At 53.9% G+C, this 21,841-nt stretch overlaps 2 protein-coding genes across 6 annotated transcripts; one reads left to right on the top strand and one right to left on the bottom strand.

The window, feature by feature from the left end:
- Window positions 1-748: 748 nt before the first annotated feature.
- On the bottom strand, window positions 749-8,248 carry ZGPAT (zinc finger CCCH-type and G-patch domain containing). The gene is made up of 6 exons (XM_008497785.2): window positions 7,578-8,248; window positions 6,101-6,234; window positions 5,417-5,575; window positions 4,561-4,692; window positions 3,406-3,823; window positions 749-2,718 (listed from the first exon to the last, which is right to left on the bottom strand). Exons 1-6 carry the CDS (start codon window positions 8,228-8,230, stop codon window positions 2,580-2,582), a joined length of 1,635 nt encoding a protein of 544 aa, XP_008496007.2. The 5' UTR covers window positions 8,231-8,248; the 3' UTR covers window positions 749-2,579.
- ARFRP1 (ADP ribosylation factor related protein 1) lies at window positions 8,180-19,539 on the top strand. Of its 5 annotated transcripts, none has more exons than XM_030462840.1 (8): window positions 8,180-8,320; window positions 10,185-10,284; window positions 10,620-10,707; window positions 11,716-11,798; window positions 12,269-12,350; window positions 12,764-12,834; window positions 17,072-17,172; window positions 18,615-19,539. In XM_030462840.1, the coding sequence occupies exons 1-8, from the start codon at window positions 8,202-8,204 to the stop codon at window positions 18,700-18,702; spliced, it is 732 nt and encodes a 243-aa protein (XP_030318700.1). In that variant the 5' UTR covers window positions 8,180-8,201; the 3' UTR covers window positions 18,703-19,539. The 5 variants fall into 5 exon arrangements, with proteins under 5 accessions (XP_030318700.1, XP_030318701.1, XP_030318703.1 ...); XM_030462841.1 differs by lacking the exon at window positions 8,180-8,320 and adding an exon at window positions 8,779-8,859; XM_030462843.1 differs by lacking the exon at window positions 8,180-8,320 and adding an exon at window positions 8,780-8,859 and having other exon boundaries at window positions 10,191-10,284.
- The last annotated feature ends 2,302 nt before the right edge of the window (window positions 19,540-21,841 follow it).

Here is a 21,841-nt window from a genome sequence, read left to right on the forward strand (position 1 = left end):
CACCAAAGTACCCAGTCCTTACCCAGCTCCGGATCCAAGCTGTGGGAGCCCTGAAGAACTCCCGACTTTTTTCTTCTTTTTTCTCCCTTTTTCTCCTTTTTTCTCCCTTTTTCAGCCCCGGGCAGGCAGAGGACACAGCTCAAAGCTCACAGCCTCCCGCTGCAGGCTGAGCCCCCCAGCCCCTGCTGCCCCCCGAATCCCCCAGGAATCCTGCCTGCCCTGTCCCGACAGCTGCACCTTCCCTGGGGATCAGGTTCCAATACTTTCCAAGCCCCGGTTCAGCTGCAGACCCCCCCTCTGCCCCATGAGAAAAGCGACCACTTACTGTGGCAGCCCCCAGGCAGTGCTGGGTGTCAGGAGCAGGGATCCCACCGGGTCCCTTCCTCACCCAGCATCCCCCTTCCTCTTCATCCCACCGGCTCCTTTCCCACTTGGGGATTCTCAGACATTCCCAACACCCTGTCCCGAGCTCTCCTGCTCCTCCTCAGCTCCTCCCCGAGCAGACAGCTCGGTGCAGACACCGTGCAGCCCCACAGCTCGTTTCCTGCCCTTGCGGAGGTGGCTGCTTCACCCACCCGCGGGCTGGGTTCCTCCCCACCCATCAGGGCTGGGCACCCGGGACCCCCCCGGGGGGCTCTGCCCTCCCTTCCCACCCGGCTGGTTTGGGGGCCAGGTCTGTAGCTGCAGGGGAAGGATGGGTGGCCACAGCTCCTCATTCCCTTGCAAATGAAGGACGCCTCGAGAAGGGGACACAGAGCCCACGTTTATTCACCGGGGAGGGGAAGTGTCTCGGGTGGGAGCCACTGGAACAGGAGCCTGAGCTGTGGAAACCCCAAGGGAAGGTCAAAAAAGGAGACTGAGCAGAGCCAGAGGGGCTCACAGCCCCAGTTCTGCTCCGAGAGGGGATGACCTGGAGCAGTGTGAGAGCTCAAACCAAACTCAGAGCTCTCTCTGCTCCCGCCAGCAGCCACGCTGAGCTGGGGACATTCATCCTTGTCACCACTCAGCACTGGAGTGTGGGACACAAAGAGTCACTGGTGAGGGCAGGGCACTGAGCAACCATTGTGCAACCCTTCATGAAACCCCAGAGGTGCAGAACAGGAGAACAACAAAGGCAGAGCAGCCAAGCTGGGCAGAAACTGATGGATGCAGAAAGGCTCCTGGCAGCCCAGGGCACCCTGCAGACCCAGCCCTGACCACCCCAGTGCTCTCCAGGAGGACACAGTCACCAGCAGGTTTCCTGAAGGTGTTTGTCTTGTTTATTTTTGCTGCCACTCTGTGTTTTCTGAGGTGTTTCTGCAGCAGTCCATTGAATGGTGTCTCCTCCAGCTTTGGGTTTTCTGGTCTGGCAGCCTCAGCCTAGGAGTCAGGGCAGCTCCCTGCTCAGGGAGTTTTCTGAGGAACAGATTTCAAAGAAAAAAAAAGGTGGTACCCCAACTTTTCATTAGAAGAAACGACTCTCATCATACAAGGAAACTGTTTCCTTAAATTAAGGAAAAAAAAAAAAGTGTCCTTGAGATGCTGGCATGAAATTACAACTCAGAAAAAAAAAAAGCAATCAGAATGTCCAAGTCCCAGCAGAAACTCCTCAGTGCCACCACCATTACCTCTGGGGAAGGACTGGCACAGCACAGAACCTACTGGAGCAGACATCCTGCCTGCCCCAAGCTGCAGGGAAGGGCCCTGGGGCTGCACCAGCCCAGCCTGGAGCTCTCCTGATCCTTCTGCTCAGCCAGACCCTGGATCTGGGTCCTGAGGTTTCTTCATCACAGGAGCTGTGTTCAGTGAGCCACCTGGGACAGGAAAACTCAAGTGATGATGGCCAAAGCCACCAGGTTGCCAGCTGGGAGGGTTGAGGCTGCTGCCCTGCTGCCCCATCCCCACAGCTCTGTGCTCTGCTGCAGTGGGGCTGCTCCATGTCCTGAGGACACTTGGCTGCCAAAGGGATCAAATCTGAGCCTTGAGGCCACTGGTACCTCCAAGCTGCCACTTGGCCCACCTATCCCTCACACCAGGGCTGCAAGGATCTGCTGCCCCCCTTCCCCCCCCCTCTAGAACAGAGTTTTTGGATAAATCCCCCAGTGAAACCCCAAGTGCAGGGAGCAGCAGGAGCCACGCTCTGCCTTGGCTCTTCCCACCCCACAGGAGGCTCTGCAGCTTCACCAGAACGTGCTCAGGACCCTGACTCTGCTTCCATTTGTCAGCTGGCTGCCAGCCCAAGCCACAGCTGGTGGCAGAACCCCCCCAGCTGGTTCACAGCCACCCATGTCAGCAGCTCAGCAGCTGCAGGCTCTGGGTGGAGGTGCCACCAGAGGAGAGAGGGAAGAAGTGAGCAGGAGAGCAGAGAACTGGACTGATTGCTCACAGCAGCTCCTTCCACAAGGCTGAGGCTGCCTGGAGGCTTTTTGGGGGGGTGGGTGTGTGCTCCCCCCCTCTGCAGCACTCACAAAACTGGAGAGGTTCAGAAACTGCAGCTTTTCAGCCCAGTTTTCAACCCCAAAGGCCAGAGGAGCAGGATGGCTCAGCCTGGCTCTGAGGCTCCAAGGACAATCCCTGCAGCCTGAGGCCTTCCTCAGAGGTCAGAACTCAGTCATCTTCTTGTGTGTCTCTGCTTTCTTCTGCTCTCTCTGCAGAGTGGCTTCCTGGGCCTGCAGCTGCCCCAGCTGCCTGTGGGCATTGGCCAACTTCTTCTCCAGCTGAGCTGCAGCAACATTGTGCCTGAAAGCAAAAAGAAAAAAAAAAATCAACCAAAAACCCAGCATTGCAGACACATCACCCTGCAGGGGAAGATCCAAGGTTTGTCACCAGCCTGGGAGGGTTTGCCCTTTCCTGGGGGATGAGTGTAAGTGACCTGCTGAGAGCCAGGGGGAACACGATGCTCAGCACCACCTGGGATGGAAGATGTGCTCCTCTGATGCTCCACAGCAACACTGCAGAGCTGGGAAGGACCCCAGCACCCTGCCTTGGGGTCTGAATCCCACCCAAAGGACCCCAGCACCCTGCCTCGGGGCCTGACTCCCACCCAAAGGACCCCAGCACCCTGCCTTGGTGTCTGAATCCCACCCAAAGGACCCCAGCACCCTGCCTCGGGGTCTGAATCCCACCCAAAGGACCCCAGCACCCTGCCTCGGGGTCTGAATCCCACCCAAAGGACCCCAGCACCTTGCCTTGGGGCCTGAATCCCACCCAAAGGACCCCAGCACCTGCCTCAGGGTCTGAATCCCACCCAAAGGACCCCAGCACCCTGCCAGTGTCCCAGCTGAAGTCTCCCCCCTCCACTTCCCCTTGGGTCTCCCCCAGATGTTTCCCTTGCTCCTCTCACACCTCATTTCAATCCCACCCCTTCCCCAGGAACACCAGGAATTCTCAGCTCACCCTGCAGCCCCCCAGAGAGCCTTCTCCTACCTCCCAATGTTCCTTTCCAGGGCCTGCTGGATGCCCCTGATGTCCCTCTGGGTCTGCTCAATCTTCTCCACCGTCTGGAAGAGCCGGATGCTCAGGGCCTTTCTGCTGCTCTTGCTGGCACGATAGATCTCCTTGCTGTTCCTCTCCGGCAGTGCCACCCCTCCCACCTTCTCCCCGCTGCTTTTCCCTCGCAGTTTCTCGTTCAAGAAATCGAAGACGTTGTGTCGAGCCTTCCGGCTGCCACCAGGGGTCTGTCCGGAGCCGCTTCCCTTCTCCCTCCGCTTCCTGGAGGTGCCGGGTTCCAGCTTCCCCATCCTCTTCCTCTGCAGCACCTCTGCGCACTGGTCCAGGGATTTCCCTCGAGGAAGCACCACAGCCTGCACCGGCTCCACGCGGCCCTCGGAATTCTTCCCTAAGCCTGAGGAACCGGGAATGACCTTTTAATGTCACCAAAAAAACCGACTGCGAGCCAGGACCTCCCCTCCCCAGCCACCTCCCCCCGACCCGGAGCAACCCGAGCCAGGACCTCCCCTCCCCAGCCACCTCCCCCCGACCCGGAGCAACCCAAGAGGCTCCCGGGGTTAAAAAAAGCCACAAAAAAGCCACAAAAAGCCAGCCCAGGGTCAGAGCACGGGGGGGGGGATGCTCCAAGAGGAGCTCCCTGCAGCAGAAAATCTGTGTTCAAGAGCCTGAGGCCAGGGTCAGGCAGGTTCCTGGGAAACCAGCCCCAACCTCGTGTGCTCAGCTTCTCCTCCAAACTGGTTTGGCTGCTCCAGGAGAAGCAGGGACAAAGGCAAGGAGCAGGTCCAGCAGGTCTGCAGTCTGCATCCCCAGCCAGGAGATGCTCTCCCAGAGCCATCAGGAGCTTCAGAGCTGAGTTCCCTTCCTCCTGGAGCCTTTGGACAATCCCATCCCTCAGTTCTCACAGCTCTGATCCTCACCTTGATCCCAGTGCCTCCAGGTGTCTGTGCTCCCATCACCTGAGTTATCCCCGAGTTATCCCATCCTGCTGGGAATCCCTCACACAGCTGGGAATCCCTGTCCAGGGGACCCTTCCACCCAGAGAACTCACAGCTCCATCCCTCCCCTTCCCTTTTCCAACCACTTTTAGGATCCACCCAGGGAGGTTCTCACAGCACCAACTTCTCCTCTTACCTTTCCCAAACTCGTATCCCATCTGGATGAGGAGTTTGGAGCCAATCCCACGAGTGTGAGCCTCCCAGCCCCCAAAGGAGGAGCTGCAGGCAGGGCTCCACTCCCTGCTCTCTGCAGCTCCTGAATGGATCACTGTGGAACCAGAGAGAGGAGGAATGAGGCACAGAGACAAAGCAGCTCCAACAAAACCTCCCAGGCAGCCTGGAAACCCCTCAGGAGGGAGCACAACACAATCCCCTCCCTGCTGGAATCACTCCACTGCTCCTCCAGCCTTCCAAGGATGGCACCAATTTTAGGAACACTGCCCTAAGGTCACTTCCAGGAGGCCTCACCTGATTCCAGCCACACAGCAAGTCACAGCTCAAGGCAGAAGCTTCCAGAAGCTTCCAGGCTTCCTGTCTTTCTTTCCAAACTTGGGACACCATCCCAGGAAAACATGTCCCATGGGATGCAGCACTGCCCCCAGCTCCCCCAGGCACTCATTAGGATCCAATCACCTCCATCAGGCTCAGCACAAAGAGCTCCAGGACACAGCTTTGTCCCTGTGGTGTCCTTGTGGCACTACAACAGGGACAGTGGTGTCTGTGTCACCTCAGGGAAGCCACTGGGCCCCTCCCTGTGTCACCTCTCCCTGGTAAAACAGGGCAGAGCTGTCCCTGTGCCCTAAGGGGGGACTCAGAGGCACTGGGGCCTCCTGCTCTTGTGTCCTGGAGCTCCCAGGGGATCTCCTGAGTCCCTCAGCTCAGGCAGGAAGAGCCCAGCAGAGAGGAGACACTTCCAAGGAAAGCTCCAGGAAAGGAATCCAGGATCAGCAGCCCAGGATCCCAAGTGGCTCCCAGCATCCCCACCCCTTTACCTTTAGCATAACCTGAGTCATCCACACTGTCAGCATCAGACTCAGGAGATGAAGCCCCCTCCTCACTCCTCAGGGGGGGGATGATGCTGTCCCCTTCCACCACAGCCTCCTTCAGCAGCAGGGAATCAAACTTCACAGTGTAGTAACCACTGTCAATGTCTGCAGGAGGAAAAGCAGGGAGAAAAATCCCAGGATGTCTCTGCAGACCCTGGCATGGGGTCAGGTCCTGTGGAACAGCAGGGGGAGGCCCAAGGAAACAATAAATCCTGGGTTTTCTGGGTGCTGTGGGTTTGTGTCTGGGGAGCAGAGGCACCCAAAGGTGCTGGGGGGGTGAAGGTTTCTTCCCAAACCTGCAGCAGGATGAGTCACAGGGAACTCAGGTTTGTCCCTCTCTGATCCAGTGACAAAGAAAGTTGGGAAGGGGCTCAGCCCTCAGCTGCCCCAACCCCCCTGGCCCAGGCTGAACCCAGAGCAGGTGTCTGCAATCCCAACCTCCTATCCATGCAAATCCCTGTGCTCCTGCCTCCTCCCTGCCCCTTGCTGCACTCCTGCCCTTTTTGTCCCTTCCCATTCCCAGCTCAGAACCTTTGCTCAGTGCCAACATCCTCAGCTCAGGAACTCAGCCCCAGAGCTCAACATTTTTCTGTCACCAAGCCAAACCCCAGCTGAGTTTTAGGTTCTCACCTGTGATCCTGGCAGGATACCAGATCCCATCACTGTGCTTTGCCAGGCAGGATGAGCCCATCCCCAGGGAGCTGAGGTTGGGCTCCTGGAAGGGCTGGAGCTCCTCCACAGGGACCACCTGGCCATGGGAGAACCTGGCAGGAGAGGCAAAGAGGAATTATCTGAGCAGGATTATCCTGGTCTGAGCAGGATCTGAACCAAGATTCCTCCTCTCCTCCAAGGAAGCTGAACATGAGCCAGCAGTGTGCCCAGGTGGCCAAGAAGGCCAATGGCATCCTGGGCTGGCTGAGGAACAGCGTGGCCAGCAGGTCCAGGGAAGGGATTCTGCCCCTGTGCTCAGCCCTGGGGAGGCCACAGCTTGAGTCCTGTGTCCAGTTCTGGGCCCCTCAGCTCAGGAAGGAGATTGAGGTGCTGGAGCAGGTCCAAAGGAGGCAACTGGGCTGGTGAAGGGATCCAACACAGATCCTATGAGGAGAGGCTGAGGGAGCTGGGGGTGTTGAGGCTGGAGAAGAGGAGGCTCAGGGGAGACCTCATCACTCTCTCCAACTCCCTGAAAGGAGGTTGGAGCCAGGGGGGGGTTGGGCTCTTTTCCCAGGCAACTCTCAGCAAGACAAGAGGGCAGGGTCTCAAGTTGTGCCAGGGGAGGTTTAGGTTGGAGATGAGAAAGAATTTCTTTCTGGAGAGGGTGATCAGGCATTGGAATGGGCTGCCCAGGGAAGTAGTGGATTCTCCGTGTCTGGAGATCTTTCCAAAGAGCCTGGATGTGGCACTGAGTGCCATGGGCTGGGAACCACGGGGGGAGTGGATCAAGGGTTGGACTTGATGATCTCTGAGGTCCCTTCCAACCCAGCCAGTTCTGTGATTCTATGAAACCCCAAGGAGCAGTCAGGGGGGGTGAACCTCTACCCCTGGGGGTGGCAGTGCCCTGGGGTGGCTCTGCGCCTCCCTCCAGTGACACAAATCAGTCATTTTTCACCCCAGGGAACAAGGAACACATCCCCATCCCCCCCCCCGAGCATGGGGCTCTCCCTGGGGGGACACACACAGGGCAGAAGCTGAGGGCTCCTCTGGGAGCAGCAGGGTCAGGCACAGCCAGGCTGGGGCAGCCTCCTGCTCAGAGCACTCCCAAGGGCCTCATCCAGGGCTGTTCTGCAGCTCTCCAAAGGTGGAGACCCCCAGAGCCTCTCTGGGCAGCTGGGAAGGGACAAACACCTCAGGGTTTGATTTAAAATCCTTCTGTGGTGACCAACCCAGCCACCTGATGGATCAGGCAAAATCTGTCAGGTTCCTGGTGGGGTTTTCCCTCTCAGCTCTGCAGCAGTGAGAGCAGCACAGCCCAGGAGAGAAAGCAACAAGGAGGCAACACCCCCTGGGGCAGGGAAGAACCCCAAGACAGGGCTGTCAGAGCAGGGTTACCCCTCTGAAGGAGGAAGCCCCCAGCTACAGCAAGGACACAAAGCCCCCTCCCCTTTTTTACCTACAGTTCTCCTGAAATCTGCATTTGTCATCCAGGAAGAAGGGACAGGGCTTCAGGGATTTGTGGGTTGGGTAGAGGTACAGCACCCTCACCCCTGCAGTGCCATCTTCCAGCTCCTCTGTCCCCACAATCATGGCATTGTGGTACTCCAGGGTCCCCCAGGAACTGTAGTAGGGGGCTTTAACCTTCATCCCACTCAATTCCTCCTCCTCCTCCTCCTCCTCCTCTCTGTCAGACTCCTCCTCCTCTTCACTGTGCCTCTGCTCATTTTGGTCACCAGTTTCTCCCTCTCCCTTGGACAGCAGCTCAGTGTTGGCAGCCAAAGGCTTCTCCTCACTTCCCAGCCCAGCAATGGCCTCCTGAAAAGCAGCATACTCCTCATCCTGGGCTGAGCTGTTGGGCTCGCTGTCCTGCTCCAGGAGCCCCGCCGGGGAGGAGGAAGATGCATTTGTATCTAGAGCAGCCAGAAGTTTGCTCTTCTTCACTGCCACCAGGCTGGACTGGGTCAGCTCGATCAGCTGCTTCAGATCTCCCTGCAGCTGGATCAGGTCCGAGTGCTGTGAAGGGTCCAGACCCGCGCCCAGCGCCAGCTCCACTTGCTGCAGCTGCGCGTTGTAGCTCTCGATGGCCGCTTCCAGACTCTCCTCATCCATGGTCCCCGCGGGGAAAGCGCCTTCAGCCAAGCCCTGCCCGGGAACTCACTGCATATCCCCAGACTCGACTGGAGAGCGCCGGCTTTGGGGGTAACAGCTCGGCAGAAGCTCCCATCTACTCCTCCGTCCCGCTCCTTCCCTCAGGATCAGCCCCGGGAGGGCCCTGCCAGCCCCACACGCCGGGAAGCGCTGAGAAAGGCCCCGCCCGGGCCTGCCCCGAGCCCCGCTCCCCCCGCAGCCTCAGCGCTCTCAGCACCTTCCCGGGGGGGTCAGCAAAGCCCTGGGGCACCCCCTGCCCGGGTCTCCCCCTCTCTGAGCCTCTCCCTGCCCGGGCCGCCCCGCTCCCCCCTCAGCTCCCCCTTCCCCTCTCAGCCGCCGCCATGACACCTCAGCCACTTCCGGCTTCTCCCTCCTCCTCCTGACGCTGCCCCCGCCCCTTCCCTTCCCGCCGGCGGGGGCCGTGCCGCTGAGCATGCCGGGAGTTGTAGTCCAGCGGCCCCTTCCGCCCCTGCCCCCGCCGCGCCGCCAGGACTACAACTCCCAGAGCCCCGCGCGGGCCATGGCGCCGCGGGCCGGTGGCGGCGGGGAGCGGGGCAGCTCGGTGTGACGGGAGGCGGCTCCGGGAGCGGGTGAGGGGCTGCGGGGCTGCGGCCTCAGGGCTCCGGGCCCCGCGGCTGGGCAGCGGCAAAGGCCGCGGTGAGGGCTGACGGGGCTGGGCTGGGATCGGAGCGGCCCAGCGCGGGATCTGGGTCCGGGCTCTGAGGGGGAAATGGCGGAGGAGGAGGGGGGGGGGTTCGGTCCGGCCGGTCCGGCACAGGGCAAGGAGCGGGGCGGGGCGGGGGGGGGGTGTCCCGGTGTTTGGGCATTCCCAGGGGGATTTAAGCGGTGGGGAAGGGGCCTGGAGAGGCCCTGCTGGGGGCAGCAGGAAGGGGGCACTGGGGAGGCCTCGGGTCCTGGGGTCAGGTTTGGGCCCCTGAGCTCAGGGGGGGGCATTGAGGGGCTGGGGGTGTGCAGGGAAGGACAAAGGAGCTGGGGAAGGGGCTGGAGCACAGGGAGAAGGATCAAGAGCACAGGGAGAAGGATCAGGAGCACAGGGAGAAAGAGCTGGAGCACAGGGAGAGGGGTCTGGAGCACAGGGAGAGGGGTCTGGAGCACAAGGAGAAGGATCAAGAGCACAGGGAGAAGGAGCTGGAGCACAGGGAGAAGGATCAGGAGCACAGGGAGAAGGATCAGCAGCACAGGGAGAAGGATCAGGAGCACAGGGAGAAGGATCAAGAGCACAGGGAGAAGGATCAGGAGCACAGGGAGAAGGATCAAGAGCACAGGGAGAAGGATCAGGAGCACAGGGAGAAGGAGCTGGAGCACAGGGAGAGGGGTCTGGAGCACAGGGAGAAGGATCAAGAGTACAGGGAGAAGGATCAGGAGCACAGGGAGAAGGATCAGGAGCACAGGGAGAAGGATCAAGAGCACAGGGAGAAGGAGCTGGAGCACAGGGAGAAGGATCAGGAGCACAGAGAGAAGGATCAGAAGCCCAAGGAGAAGGATCTGGAGCACAGGGAGAATGGTCTGCAGCACAAAGTCTGCCCAGGAGCAGGGAGGAAGCTGGGGGTGCTGATCCTGGAGCAGAGGAGGCTGAGGGGAGACCTTCTGGATCTCTGCAGCCCCCTGAGAGGAGCAGGGATCAGGTTCTGCTCCCAAGGAACAAGCAAGAGGACAACTGGAAATGGCCTCAAGTTGCCCAGGAGAGGTTTAGATTGGAGCTTGGGAACAATTTCTCCCAGGAAAGGGTTGTCAGGGCCTGGCCCAGGGGGAGTCCCCATCCCTGGAGGGGTTTCAGAGCCCTGGGGATGTGGTGCTGAGGGCCATGGGGTGGTGCTGGGCTGGGCAGGGATGGGGGAAGGGTTGGGTTGGATGATCCCAGTGTTTGCTGAGGAGTCCCTGGTGTCTGTGGCAGGAGCAGGATGTACACACTGCTGTCTGGGCTCTACAAATACATCTTCCAGAGGGATGAGTACTGCATCCTGATCCTTGGCTTGGACAATGCTGGAAAAACTGTAAGTGCTGCTTATTTCCCACTGCACACACACACAGAGAAAACCTCCAGCAGATGGGTCCTCCTCCTTCTGCTGCTTCCTGGGTTGTTTTAGTGGCACAGAATCAACTTTTCCCTTTTCCTTCAATCCAGCACCAGCTTTGAGGGCTGTAGCTGAGGCTCTGCTAATCCCATAATCACCTCTGATTCCCTCTTGCAAAACCAGGCAACGAGCAGAGGGCTTTGTTCCAAGGTTAGGTGAGGCAGTAAGTGCTGGAGCAGAGAGCTGAGGCAGGTTTGGGTTAGGATGACCCCAGCCAGTAAAATATTTGAGAAAATGTTCTTGTACTTTTTCAGACTTTCCTTGAACAAACTAAAACTCGATTTAACAAGAACTACAAAGGGATGAGTTTGTCCAAAATCACAACCACTGTAGGCTTAAACAGTAAGTAAACCTGTTTGGAATTTTTTTTCAGCTTTCCTGCACAATGAGACAATTTCTTGTGGGAAATACTTGAGAACTGACAAGGGCAAAGTAGTTCCTGGAAGCAGAGGTTTTATCTCCCAACTCCCCTTGTCTTTTTGCTTAGCTCAGGAGGAAAAAAAAAGGTCTTGCAACCCCAAATATCCCATTTCAGTGCTCAGAGGTTAAACCAAATCCCACTGCAGTTCCTCTGGGACTGCAATTATTTAAACACTGAGAGGACCCCATCAGATGGCAGTGATCACTCTTTGCAAAGCTCTTGTTGTGTGCCTGGAAGCAGTTCCTGGGGCTGATTTCATTTCCCTTTAGAAGATTCTTCTGCCCCAGGGTCTGTAGGGGAGGTGCTGGTGCTTTACAGGAAAGCCTTTGGTTTTCATTGGATTCTTTCTCTTTTTCTTCTTCTTCTCTTGCTCTGCTCTGCCCTGCTTCTCTTTCCCCTCTCTTTCCCCTCCCTTTCCCCTCCCTTTCCCCTCCCTTTCCCCTCCCTTTCCCTCCCTTTCCCCTCCCTTTCCCCTCCCTTTCCCCTCCCTTTCCCCTCCCTTTCCCCTCCCTTTCCCCTCCCTTTCCCCTCCCTCTCCCTCTCCCTCTCCCTCTCCCTCTCCCTCTCCCTCTCCCTCTCCCTCTCCCTCTCCCTCTCCCTCTCCCTCCCTCTCCCCTCCCTCTCCCTCTCCCCTCCCTCTCCCTCTCCCCTCCCTCTCCCCTCCCTCTCCCTCTCCCTCTCCCTCTCCCTCTCCCTCTCCCTCTCCCTCTCCCTCTCCCTCTCCCTCTCCCTCTCCCTCTCCCTCTCCCTCTCCCTCTCCCTCTCCCTCTCCCTCTTCCCTCCCCTCTTCCCCCCCTCTTTCCCCCCTCTTTCCCCCCCTCTTTCCCTCCCTCTTTCCCCCTCTCTTTTCCCCCCTCTTTTCCCCCTTTTTTCTCCCCTCTTTTCCCCCCTCTTTTCCCCCCTCTTTCCCCTCTCCCTCCTCTCTCCAGTTGGCACCATTGATGTTGGCAAAGCTCGGCTGATGTTCTGGGATCTGGGTGGACAGGAGGAGCTGCAGTCTCTGTGGGACAAGGTTGGACATGGAGTTTGGTGTTTTTTTTCCTTTTAGAGGTGTTTTTGTCTCAGAGCTGAAGCAGTGTGGTCCTTTAGGAATCCCACAGACTCATTGGCATCCTCAGCATGTGGCAGCCACACTTTCCCAGAGCTTCAGCCAGATCTGTGCAAGATGAGCAGGGAGAATGCTCAATATTTGTGTTCTGGTTCAGAGGCAGCACTTGGGACCCATCCCTGAGGGCTGTGGCAGCAGAGAGGAGGTTTTGGGGGGGAGAAATGAGATTTTTCCCTGCATTATTCAGGAGGCTGCAGGCAGAGCAGCCATGCCTCCTGCCTGCCTCTCTCCAGATGCATCCTGTGGGCAGAGCTGGCAGGAGGAGTTGAGCTCTTCCACGTGGATCAAAATTTTACCAAATTAAAAAAAAAAACCCAACACTTTTTTATTTTATCTATAAAAAAAGCACTCTAATGTTTGTGTTTTCCTTTCAGTATTATGCTGAGTCCCACGGGGTGATTTATGTGATTGACTCCACAGATGAGGAGAGGCTCTCAGAGTCTAAAAGAGCTTTTGGTGAGCACCTGGTGTTTGACCTGCAGTGTGATTTCCTGTGGCACAGGACACTCCTGTCCCAGCTCTGGGGCTGCTGCTGACACAGCTTGCTTGAAGTCTCTCTTGTCTGGCACACAGGACTCACTCTTGTTGCCTGCAGTGGCCTTGAACTTGTTTTTGTACTTGTGCTGTTGACTTTGGAGTTTTTATTCCCTATTTATCACCTTCTGAATTCCCAGTAATGTGCTTGTTGATCAAAGTGAAGTTTGGAGCTTGAGCTGGAAAGAAATTGGGTAAAGAAAATAGAGCTGCAGAGGTGTAACAAGTGGAGCTGTAATGCCAGCAGGAGCCTCCTGCTTCCTCCCATGTCTGGGACACAACTCTGCCTCCCAGGGCTGGCTGACCCTCTCTGCTTTTCTTTCTGTGCTTTCTAGAGAAGATGATCACCAGTGAAGCTCTGGAGGGGGTTCCCATCCTGGTGCTGGCCAACAAGCAGGATGTAGAGGTAAGGTTGGTGCAGCCTTGGAAAGGGGAGCTCTGCACTCATGTTGAATGTTAATTTCTGTCCTGCTGCTCTCATTCTTCTCTTTCTCCTCCAACCCTTCCCTGTGGCATCACTGAGCTTCCTGCAGGCACCTCCAGCTCAGCTGCTTTCAGCTTTTTATGGGAGGAGAACAGAGGATGTTGCTGGGATGGAGCTTTCCTGTATCATGATATCTTGATGCTGCTTTTTCCTGGTTTTTTGAGCAAACCAAACCAAACCAAACCAAAAGTGTTCAGTGCACTTTGTGCTGCTGTCTGGGACCTGCACAACAAATGGCAGTGGAGCAGCACCAGCAGATCAAATCTGCTCAATAAACCATCCTGTTTGTCCTACAGCATTCCCCCAGTGACACCAGGGAATGCTGTTCCTAGATGTGATCCTTTAAAGTATTTCTTGTGTATCCAGAACTGCCAAGCCCTTGTTGAGATCAGATCCAGGAGTGGACACTCTGGAGTGACTCCTGGAGTGACTCGTGCAGGGTGCTCCTCAGCTGCCTCCCACAGGGTGGGAAAAAAGGGAAGTGAGTGTCCCAAGTGGTGGTTTCCCTGTTTTCCTCCTCTTTTCCAGGCCCTGTGCCTGCAGTTCCTGTGCTGCAGTTTGAGGGATTCATCTCCAGATGGAGACAGAGACTCAGGGAGCAGAGCCCTGCTCAGGATCTGTTCCAGGGTGTGCAAACACTGCCCCCCTGCCTCCCCTGGGCTTCACACTCTGTGGTTTGGGGAGATTTCCTGGGAAATCATTTGACCTCAGAGGAGGATTTGGGTGCAGTTTAGGGGTGGGCATGTGTACAAGACATCAGAGCTTTTTGGATGAGCCTGAGACTATCTAAGTCACAGAAATAGAAGAAATGGAGTTCCCCTTAAAAGACAGGATGAGATTGAGGAAGGATTTCGGATTTCTGCTTTTGAGGTTTTCTGGTACATGGAAAAGTTGACTTTTTTGGGGTGTTTTTTTCCCAGTATGGAAACTATAAGATTAACTCTGGTATTTCCAGATATTACAGCAGGGAGCAGTCTGCACTTTTACCTGTAGCTGCTGAGAATCAAACTCCAGGCAGTGACCTGGAAAGCTGTTCTGATTTTTCCTTTTCTCTGTGTGTATTTTGTTCTGGGCTCACTGCAAACCCAGCTCTACTGGCACCTTAGCCAGGCTGAAAAAACCAAATGATTGAAGAAGTGCAGTTGTTTAAATGAGCAGATGAGGAATTTGGGGCAGGCTCTCTAGATAAAACCTGAGTGACTCCATACCCCTTGTGGAGAGCAAGAATTGCAGCAGAATTGAGGAGCTCTGGAAGAAAATGGGATGTTAATTACAGATTTTTCTGCTCTGGATCTTCAGACATGTCACTGTGATGGGGAATTCTCATCCCTCTGTTGTCTCCTGACCTTGCTGTTACTTGCAAAGTAAGAGTTTGCTGGTTTGATGTGAATGGAGCTGTTTAAAGGTTTATCAGAGCTGTGGATTTCTGAGCTGTACACTGAGAGGTTGAAACTGGAGGACAGAATGTTTTGGAAGCCTCCTAAAAAGACAGGAAAATCTGAGCTGAAAAAATAGCACTTGCCAATAACCATGTAGTGTGTGATGTCTTGGGGAGGAAGACTTCCCTTCCTAATCTTAAGATAAGCTTTGGAAATTTAATTGGAAGTCCCCAGAGCATTGAAAACCTCCTCCTGTCTTTGAAAAAATGAGAGAAGCAGCAGAATATCTTTGAAGGCTCAGAGTGTTTTCTGTTTTCCACACAGATGTCAGAAAACAGGCTTTCTGCATCACAGCCATTCTCATGTCCAGCTTCAGAATTACCCTAAATTCATTAGTTTTAGCCCAAATGAGTTTGCTTTCATGTAAAGAAGCTTAAGTTTTAAACACTCTTGTAAAAATGAAACCACAAAACGTTGATTTTCTCTTAAATAGTTTAAGTTGGGGTTGAAATAGTTTTAGTAGGTTATTAAATAGTTACAGTCAGGCTGTTAGTGCAAGAGTCTGAGTTAAGCTGTGGAGCAGTCTCCATCTTTTGTTATTTCTGTTTTAGTTCCATTGTGCTGATCACTTCCTCTGAGTGGCTGCAGAGCCTGTCCTTCAGGTTTGTCCTGCCAGCAGGCCAAGGAAAGATTTCCCTGCAGTGGATTTGGCAAACAGATAAAAACTCTACAATGCAACTTTTTCTACCTAAACCAGCCCCTCTTGCTTCTCTGCAGAAAATGGAGCCTTGCTGCTTGATCTCCTGCCAGGTGTTCCACTCCTGGGTCTGGATTTGGGCTGTTCAAAACTCTTCATAAAAGAAGTTTGGTCCTGCAGGCAGCCCAGGCCCCAGAGAGCTGCTGTGGAGAGGATTCTTTTGGGGAAGTGGAGCTGGAAATAGGATTTGTCAAGTTGTGTTTCTGCTGAGGTGGTCTAGTGGGTGACATCCCAGCCCAAAGGTCATCTGTGGGGGGTACAGTGTTTGTGTGATCACAGCCCCAGCTTCCCTAGTTTGCTCCTGGTTTGTGTGGTTTCAGCTGAACACCAAAACATGTCTCTAAACAAACGTTTTGTAATGGGGGAGATGGAAAAGAGGGGAACTTGGAAGCCACAGCTGACGTTTTCTGCTGAGCATGAGAAGCTCAGGTGCTTCTTAGTGGCCTGATGGATAATCTGCCTCATCCTCTGCTGTAAGGAACAGAGTCTGTGCTCTGCACTGCTATTTCCTGCCTGAAACACTCTGGAAAGACAGCATCATTCAGACAAGGAGACATTTCCCTGCTGGGATATCAGACAGTGAGAAACTCAAAGTGTATTTCAAGAAGCATTCACTCAGTTTCAGCTGCCTTGGGGTTTAACCTTCCTGCTGCCAACTCTCATTTACTGGAAAAAGTCACAAATATCTCCAGCTCTGCTGTGCAGCCCCTTCCCCCCCAGCTCTTGGGTGATTGACTCCTCTGGAGCTTTGACATAAATCCAGGGGCAGCTGGAGCTGCTTTTTTCTTGTGATCCTCATGCTAAAGAAATGTTCCATCTTTTACAAACTTGTAGGGAATGAGTTGTGGTGATCTCTTGCCCATCTTCCAGGCTTAGTGGTATGAATTCCAGCTCCCAAGTCCTGTCTGACTCCCTCTAAACTTTGCAGCTGGTTTTTACAGATGTATTTAACCACTTCTCCTGTGGGTGACAGCTCATTTTTATGCATTGCAGGCTTTGCATTTGGCAGAAATCCTGCAGTAAGTTGTTGGGGCTTTGGTGCAATGGAGTGAGGAACATTTCTGGGTACAGTTTCCAGTTCTCTGGTTTCAGCTGCAACTTCAGACTGTGACTTAGGTCGTGAGAAGCTGCACAGCTCATGGATTTTAGGCCCTTTGAAGTGGAAAAACATCTGGATTCAAGGGCAGTGGGTGGATTGGGTGGTGTTAAACTCCCCTCATCCCCTAAGATCCCTTTTTGTCTATAAGCACTCAAACTTCTTTATTTCTCTGTAGTTTCCTGGACTGCATCTCTGCATGTCTAGACTTCAGCAGGGCAGATTTGCTTCTCTTGTGTTTGTGACTCTAAGAATCAAGTGGTAACACTGCTATTTCTGTCAGGAGAGCAACCCCCTGATTTACTGAGGGCTTTCTGCATTTGTCTGTTTGGAAACCACTTCCCCACTGTCTCCTGGCAACCTCACACAAGTGCAAGACCTGGTGGTGAGCAAGGGACAAAGTGACATCAGGCCATGTGCTGCCTGTCAGCATTTTCTCCTGCATGCAAGATGCAATCAAACCAGTCCAGAGCAGTCTTTGATGGCAAGGAATGTGCTGAGGTCTTGGGGAAAAATCATGTCCAAACTGTTTTCTGAGCTTGTGGTGTTTGGCAGCAAGTAGAGAGCTTGGGCTCCTGTCAGGGCTCTGTGGGGAGATGTGCTCCTGGTACCCAGAACTGGTGTGTGGTGATTTGGGGAGGCTGGAAGGAGCATCCCAAGGGTGTGGAGGTTCATTTTCCTGGCAATGGGTGGAAGGGGATGCCTTGAGGATCAGGGAGGTGTGGCAGTCTCTGTACTGCCTGAAAACAGCATCCTCTTGGGTGAAAAAAGAGAAAGTTAGCTTGGGTTTGGGATGGGAAGAAGTGAATTTGCTGCCTTTAACCTCCCAGCATTGTGCCACCTGTGGGTCTGGTGGGATTCACTTTGGAGGAAGGTCAGCAGCTCTGGGAGCCTAGGAATCCAACCCTTCTCTGGTTCTCCTTACAGACTTGTCTGTCAATCCCTGACATCAAGACAGCTTTCAGTGACTGCATCAACAAAATTGGGAAGAGAGACTGCCTGACACAAGCCTGCTCTGCTCTGACTGGGTGAGTGGGAGAGGGGAATCATGTGGCTTGGGGCACAGCTCCAGCACAAGCACCTGTACTGCAGATTTCATAACCCTGAGAAGGGATTATTAAACCCTTCCTGCCCAGCACTGCACTGGCACCAAGCTCAGGAACTTCAGCTGCAAATCCCACCTGGGAAACAGGATGGAAACGGAGTCGTGGCTGAGAGCAAGGGGTTTGGGAGGCACATGGAGCTGCTGGTTCTTGTCCTTCACCCCCTCTCCACACACAGGGATCTCCACAGCCCCTGGCTTGCTGCTGCTCCTGGTTTTTATGGAAAAAGTCAGTGGAAAATGCAGCTGCTTGTGGCACAGCTGGAGCAGTGAGTGCTGTTCCATTCCTGGTGCTGTAATAATGCTCTTGCCTTCCTATTTTTCTGGCTGAGCTTTGTTAGGGAGGTGATACCACAATCTCCCAGAGATTGTTCTTACCCTGAGGAGGTGGCTGTGGGTGAAGATAATGATGAGAACAGGCTGAGATCAGAGGCTGTGATGCTCCTCCAGGCCTTGCCAGGCCAGAGAGCTGCACCCTGAGCACCCCCTGGGTTCCTGGGAGCATCAGCACTGCAATGACATTGGAGTTCTTTGGGTCAAAAGTGCTGTTCCAGATGGCTGGGAATGTTCCTGTCTGAGTTACTGAATCCAGAGCTCTAACTTTACCTTTTTTTTTTTTTTTTTAATCCAGCAAAGAAGCTGTATTATTATTATAATAATAACTTATTATCACAAACTACTGCAGATGCTAAAACCAGCTTCTCAAACCATGGGATAAATCTCTTGTTGCCAAGAATCAAATGTCATTCAGCAGATGAGTGACCACACGAGCAATGGTTAAGCACTGACTGGAAGGAGAAGTATTAAGCAGTAATCTTATGAAATTCAACCTTTTCAGTTGCTGTGGCTTTGGTACAAACACTTCTAGTTTCAATCTGTGGAATTTCCTTGCAAAATCTCAGTCTGAGTTTGCATTACAAATAAATAAATAAATAAATGAAGTGTGGAAGCTCTGTGTGGGCAGCTCTGCACTTGCTTGGCAGCCCCAGGAGAGGTGGTTACAGGAGGTTGGAGTCAGGAGTGGAAGCTCTGATCCAACCAGCCTGAAGCCTGTGGCAAAACAGCCTCGGAGCAGCTGACTGTCAGGTGGCTTGGTGCTTGTTCACCCCTAGGTTTCCACAGAGTTGATGACTAAGTTGGATGTAGACTTTTCTGGACAGTGTAAAAATGAAGGATGGATTTTCCATGCTGGATTCAAAGAAATCAGATCCCTGGTGTTGGCATGTGTGAGAATTTAACTCAATAATGCTCAGAAATAACTGCAGGGAGGAGCTGCCCCTCACTTCTCAGGCCATGGTTTTGTTGTTGGATGGCTGTTGCTTTGTCTCTTTATTTTTTTTTTTTAAACTTGTCTGCTTCTCTCTTTAGCAAGGGGCTGAACGAGGGCATTGAGTGGATGGTGAAGTGTGTGGTGAGGAACATCCACCGGCCCCCCAGGAAGAAGGACATCACGTAGGAGGCTGCCAGCCAGCCCAGGAACACACAGCCTCTTCCTCCCCACACAACTTCATCTTCTTGGTAAAGAAGGTGCTCCACTGGCTTCCTATTACACCTGATTCTTTCCTACGTTTGGAGACAACCATTCTCTTTCTGTGTCTAAAAAAAAAACACAAAAAACAACCAAACAAAAAACTGGAGCAAAGGATTCCAACTGGATGGGGGGTGGGAATCTCTTGAGTATTAAACCCGTGGCCTGAGAGCAGAGACCCAGTGGCCATCCCCACATCTTTGCAGGTGCAAAGGATGCAGTTTCCTCCTGCATTACTTTGTGGCTCTTGATTTGTCAGTCCAACAGGCCAGAGGCCAGTGCCATGAAGGAACTCCTGAAAGAACTGTCCAGGTGAATATGAGAGGGGAAGGAGAGCCTGGGATGTGGCTGTCCCTTCCACTGGAGGTGATCCCTTGCTGCTCCAGCCCCACAGTTGCTCTGGGTGGCATTCCTGGCCCTGTTAATGCTGCTGGTGATGCAAAGGGGAGAGACAGTGTTGATTTTTAACTCATGTTTTCTGTCACTGTTGTTTTGTAACTTCTACCTGTGGTAAATGCAGCCCTGGGAGCCAGCAGCTGCACAGTGGTACTGTTGGAAATGAGGGATTTTAATGGGCTGGGAACTCCAGAAGCACTGCCCTGCCTTGGCTGCCAGTCTCTGCTGGGCACTCTCTTTAATCATAAGAGTAATTGGTACCTTCTGTAAACAAAATGAACCAAGGCCCCCTCTGTGATCTTTAGGCCAAAAGCTGAACCTCCAGGCAGGGAGGAATCAGTATGCAATAAAGCTTCTTACTTCTCTGAACTTCTTGTGCTGAAACAACTGATGTTTGGAGGTGCTGGCACTGGGCCTTTTGGGTTTGGAAGTGCAAGAAAGAACAGAAGGCAGCCCCCCAGGTCAGCCAGTGCTCCCTTCTTCCACGGCCTGCCCAGTTGGTAATGATGCTGATTTCTCTCTAACATTTCCCCAGCTCTCTCATTTCACATCTGTTTTGCAGTGGTTTGGCAGTGGGTGTTGCTCTTCACATGTAGTGGTTACTCCTGGCCCTGCTGAGCACTTACTGCTGGCTGCTCACATAACCAGAGGGATTTTATTCAGGCTCTGAGCAAGTTAGCCAGCAGTGGTTGGTTAATTGTGTTATTTGGCTCCTCTGAAAGAACTTCCTGCTGATTTTTCTGCATGCAACTCCTTGCAGACATTTCAATGAGATAACACAACCCCTTCACTGGGCTGAAGTGTGAGGACAGCTGGGCTGTGTCACACTAAATCAGAGGGGATAATTGCATCCTGGAAAGCAGTTTTCCTCCTCAGTTATTCTAGGACTCCAGGGATTTCCTTAGGCTACCTCTGACCTGGGGCTCCCTGTCTGGAATGCAGAGAATCCCTGAGGATCACTCACCTGCTGGAAGAAGTGGCACTTCTTGTGCTGCCTGTGAGGTGAGACTCAGAGTTCCAGGGGCAGGCACAGGAGGTCTCTGTCCCTTGGCCATCCCTGGGGATTTTCCAGGTCTCTTTGTGGTCCTGGCTCTGGCTCCAGCTGGGAAGTTTCCTGCTAAGAAACTGAAAACACAAAGCAGTGAGTGGTGGATCAAAGTGCCTTGTGAAGAGACAAAACTTTAGTCAAGGAACTTGTTACTGGTTAACATGAAACTGTTTAATGGGACACAAGTAACTCTTTAATGGGACACCAGGGTTTTTCCAAGCTCCACGTTCTCTTCTCAGATCTCTCCCAATTCCCCTGGGAGACTGGGGAGGGAGGGAGGGGAAAAAAGAAAAAAAGTTTTGAGCTGGAAGTCACGGCTGTGCTCCCATGTTGTAGGCACAAAGACTGCTGCGTGGCACACAGCAGCAGGAGGGCTTTGATGAAAACATTTTGGCTTCCAAGTTCCAAGTATGGGAGAGTCTCTCCCCCAGCAGGATGGCTCAGCTGGGCTGTGTTAGTCTGAGGGCCACGAAAAACCAGGGGGGATTTCTCTGCAAGCAGCAGTGAAAATCCTGATGTGATTCAGAGGGAGCTGCTGGGCTCCCAGAGCCTCTTCTGGGAAAGGGCTTTGTGGTCAGGGATTGCCTCAACCCCAGCCCCAGTGCACGTACCTAAAGCCCCAGAGCAGCTGGGGATTGTCTGGGAATTGTTTGGGGCTCAGCTCAGCACCAGGGAAAGATCCTGCTCTGCCAGTCCAGATGCTCAGCTCCCACCCAGGGCACTGCCCAGGGATCTGGGGCTTTGGGTTCTGTCTTGGGCTGATGGAGGGAAATGTTTTGTCACTGAGAGGGTTGTCAGGCACTGGGATGGCCCAGGCCAGGGCTGGAGTCACCATCCCTGGAGGGACTGAAGAGGTGTTTGGAGCTGGTCCTTAAGGAGGTGGTTCAGAGGTTGGTTATGGTGTTGGTCAAAGGTTGGATGGGATGAGCCCGGAGGCCTCTTCCAACCCAAAATATTCCGTGGTTCTGGCTGCTCTGTGAGGGCAGAAGTGGCTGCAAAGGACATGAAGGATTTCTCTGCCTTCAGCTCTGGGCTGCTCCTGGTGGGCAATGGGAAAGGGACTGGGGTGGAAGAGCAGCCTGGGAAGGGTGGAACTCAATGCAGGAGCTCTACTAAAAAAACCAAAATAATTAATCCCATGGGGACTGTCTCAGATGATACACTGGCAGCTATTTTAGATTGATTCTAGGATTTTGAGCAGCAGTTCTATCAATAACTCACCCTATTTTAGGCCTGTGCTTTCTCAAAGTCCTTCCAGGAAGCAGAGGCTTTTTTTGCAATGTTTTTTTTTTGCATTGTGAGAGACCCCCAGCCAAAGTGAGGACAGCTCTGAACATCTCAAACATAACCAGAGGTCTGATACCTGGGGGATAACCCACGCCTGTTTGCAGCCATTCCTTCCCCTGAAGAACTGCTTTATCCTTTCCAGGTGAGACAGATTCATCTTCCCCCCCCTGGGAATCCCTTTTTCCTTTCTGCTGAGCTCAGGCTGTGCCTGCTGATCCTGGCAGGAATTCTCTTTGCCTTATTTGAACACTGAGAGCAGCAAAACTTTGCTCTCCCCCACCTGGAATTCTGCTGCTCTGCAAACCTTTGTCAGGTGGGAGCAGTGGGAGGTGAGAG

This window comes from Calypte anna, chromosome 20, assembly GCF_003957555.1.
Source record: "Calypte anna isolate BGI_N300 chromosome 20, bCalAnn1_v1.p, whole genome shotgun sequence".
NCBI classification, from domain to species: domain Eukaryota; kingdom Metazoa; phylum Chordata; class Aves; order Apodiformes; family Trochilidae; genus Calypte; species Calypte anna.

Coding starts and splice junctions, on each gene's coding strand:
- ARFRP1 (XM_030462840.1), top strand. CDS start 8,202: ATGGCCGCTTCCAGACTCTCCTCATCCATGGTCCCCGCGGGGAAAGCG. Junction 10,708..11,715: donor AACCACTGTAGGCTTAAACA/GTAAGTAAACCT, acceptor TCCTCTCTCCAG/TTGGCACCATTGATGTTGGC. Junction 17,173..18,614: donor GCCTGCTCTGCTCTGACTGG/GTGAGTGGGAGA, acceptor TTCTCTCTTTAG/CAAGGGGCTGAACGAGGGCA.
- ZGPAT (XM_008497785.2), bottom strand. CDS start 8,230: ATGGATGAGGAGAGTCTGGAAGCGGCCATCGAGAGCTACAACGCGCAG. Junction 4,693..5,416: donor TGACTCAGGTTATGCTAAAG/GTAAAGGGGTGG, acceptor CTGGTTCCACAG/TGATCCATTCAGGAGCTGCA. Junction 2,719..3,405: donor CTGGAAAGGAACATTGGGAG/GTAGGAGAAGGC, acceptor TTTTGCTTTCAG/GCACAATGTTGCTGCAGCTC.